Genomic DNA, 2,895 nt, shown 5'->3' on the forward strand with positions numbered 1-2,895 from the left:
TGTTCAGTTTTGACTTTTGACATTCAAAACTATATCAAGTTCACTATGACTGCAGTACTTAAGTAGCAAATAAATGAATGCTACACAAAAGTTGAAGTTTTAAAAAAAAAAAAAATCCATTTTCCATTCCTTTCAATGTATCTGAAAATAAACACTAAACTGAAGTCGTAATAATTTAAAACAAGTCAGCCAACAAAGAGGTTGCTTTAGAATTTATCTGCACATTTATATATCCCACAAAGAACCTTCCTGGGTTATAATGTGTGGCAGCTCATCTGTTGCACGCTGTCCAAATTCAAAAGAATGTAACTGCTCAGGTTACTCGTGCAGTGAGTCTCCAGGCTGCCTAACTATATGGCCTCTTTCTCCATAAAAACACTCGGTCTTTTTACAAAGCTCTGCAGAGAAGCACAGTGAAACCTGCATGTACTCATATCTCCTTGTGCTTTCCTCCACGCCCACATTCCAGCATTTTCCAGCACCACCGAAAAAGTAGCACAGTAAGTTTAATGGACAAGCATCAGTGCAGCATTAAAACTGAATACTGGGACTTAACCTTCAGTTAATACTGCAGGACTTTAATTTATGAAGGAAAACTGGGATTACAAAATAAGGTTCAAACGTAAGAATCATGAATACCACAGACTGGATACTACTTGAACAGGCTCTTAGCTAATAACATTACAAACAATTCTTCTAAAATCCAAGGGGTTGTAATTTTTTTTAAATTATCTTGAAAATAGGGGGATTTATTAATAAACATTTACTTACTTTCAGATGGTGGTGTTTTAAAGTACTTTTCCACGAGACTGCGTACATATTGACATAATGATGACGTCTCTTGATGTTCAAAATCAGAAGTTACAGACTTTCTGAAGCATGTGTCATTCACTTGCAACCAACTGCAAAGCTAAATTAAAACCAGTATGTTATCACTTAACCACATCTGCCAGCTGTGTACTGACACTGCTAACTTAACAGCAGCACACGCTGTTACACGTGAAATGTTACGTCAACAAATCTACACTGTGAGAGGTGTTCAACAGTGCTACTTTGAGGCTTAGCAGACTGCTCCCTTCCAACTCCACACAGAAAAAGGTTTTTCCAGATGGTAATTCAGAGCACCCGCAAAAAATCACTGGTACTAATACAATAAAAAATACAACCCTTAAAAATTAAGCAAGACTGATAAAAATTCCCTTAACTCAGAAGGGCTCCCAGCCAAGTGTTATCTAGCAAGACCTGCATTTTTTTAACTTTTATGCCAAAAATCAATGGAGTAAGATGAAACGTACAGTATACATAACAAGAAGACACCGTGCAAAGAATTGTTTTATCATTATATGGCCAGTCTTCGCGAACGAAGATCTGGGGAAGGTCTTTACACCTTCCAGCCTGCGCATTGGATTTTTTAGGTGAGACACAGTGTGCGCGGAACTGAGCCCACCCTTTAATCCTAAGGTTTCATCTGCCGGGGCCAAGCATGCTTGGACGGTGGCAGCGAGGTCCTCAGGACGTAGATGGATTGCCTTACAGGGCTAACGAGCTCCATCTGCCCAGGGAGTGGCCCTGACCGGGAATCGAACCCAGGCCTCGGCAGTGACAGCACTGCGCCCTTAACCACTAGACCACCAGGGGCTCCCGTTTTATCATTATCTTGCTGTACAACTAATCAAAGCTTATGGCTACATAATCAGCTGGCTCCAGTAACTATATATAATTATTTCATCTTTGAATTTTTATTCACAGCATTTTACATCTTGCAAAGACATAAAACATATCCCATAAAAATTTACAATTTACAATCTAACTCTACATGGTATCCACATTTTCCCCTTTGAGATTATCCTGTTATTTCTGCTGGGTTTGATGAATACAAACCCAGTTTCGGTTCTCACCTCTGTCCATAACAAAGTATCCCTCCTTAGGGACTCCTCTGGTCTAAGGGACAGAAGAAAGCTTGCAACTTCTGGGAGAGACACTTTCTCCTGAAGGGATTAATCAAAACACAATAGCTGTCAACATAATATCCAACAGATAACACCTACATAACAACTCAAAAAGCTTGCCTTTCTTTGTCAAGTTTCAGAAAAAGAAATTTTCATTTTCATGAGGAAGACTCATTTTTGCCTCTTTGGGACTAACTTATCTTTACCAAGGAACAAAACTTATTTTTCCCAACTATTAAAGTCTACCTGAAAATTAATAAATTACTAGAAGAATAGTCCTATTCACTGATGACACCTTTTAAATGAATGTACGTAAATGATTAAGAGCCATCGATAAATACTTTTCTGTATTTCTAAAAGGAAATTCAAACAGGTTTATAGCTGTAATACACAACATTTTCATTTTGAAAGCAAACATGTTATAAAGCAAAGAAAGTACGAATATTTTGACGACTGAATAACAAAGATCATGCTAGTTCAGCACTAACGGTAGTTTTATTATTCCGGTATTATGAATACTTTTATTCTCTTAGGTACTGCAGGAAAGTCTATTTAGTTTCTATCCGTTAAAACCTGAGTTTATGCAGTAGATATGGAATAATATCCCATTATGACAACTACCACATGAAAACCCTACAATAAAACATCATCTAATAAAGGTTAAGTAAAAAATGCCTTTTATTAAAACCAAAGATAACAGAAGCATATTGTGCTTGCGTAGCACAATTTAAATAGTCACTAAAAAAAATTGCAAATCCAGCTAAATCAGTAATTCCATGGTGTATCTCGCAATTTTTTGAATACTGTTTACCCTGTAAAAGCATTTCTACTGTATTTCTATTACATCAAGATAAAAGCCAACCCACCAAAAGCCAACCCACCAAAAGCCAACCCACCAAAAGCCAACCCACCAAAAGCCAACCCACCAAAAGCCAACCCACCAAAA

The 2,895-nt window shown here is 37.4% G+C and overlaps 1 protein-coding gene across 2 annotated transcripts in view; it reads right to left on the reverse strand.

Annotated features, from left to right (window-relative positions):
• Positions 1–2,895, reverse strand: part of TARBP1 (TAR (HIV-1) RNA binding protein 1) — a 36,659-nt gene that overhangs the window by 26,446 nt on the left and 7,318 nt on the right. For both annotated transcript variants that reach the window (XM_027898299.1, XM_027898298.1), the window contains exons 9-10: positions 1,899–1,990; positions 772–910 (exon numbers count right to left, since the gene is read on the reverse strand). In XM_027898299.1, coding sequence (XP_027754100.1) covers positions 772–910; positions 1,899–1,990 — 231 coding nt within the window. The remainder of the gene's footprint in view (positions 1–771; positions 911–1,898; positions 1,991–2,895) is intronic.

This window comes from Empidonax traillii, unplaced genomic scaffold, assembly GCF_003031625.1.
Source record: "Empidonax traillii isolate 1590-97213 ecotype Southwest subspecies unplaced genomic scaffold, ASM303162v1 scaffold590:size398203, whole genome shotgun sequence".
NCBI lineage: Eukaryota > Metazoa > Chordata > Aves > Passeriformes > Tyrannidae > Empidonax > Empidonax traillii.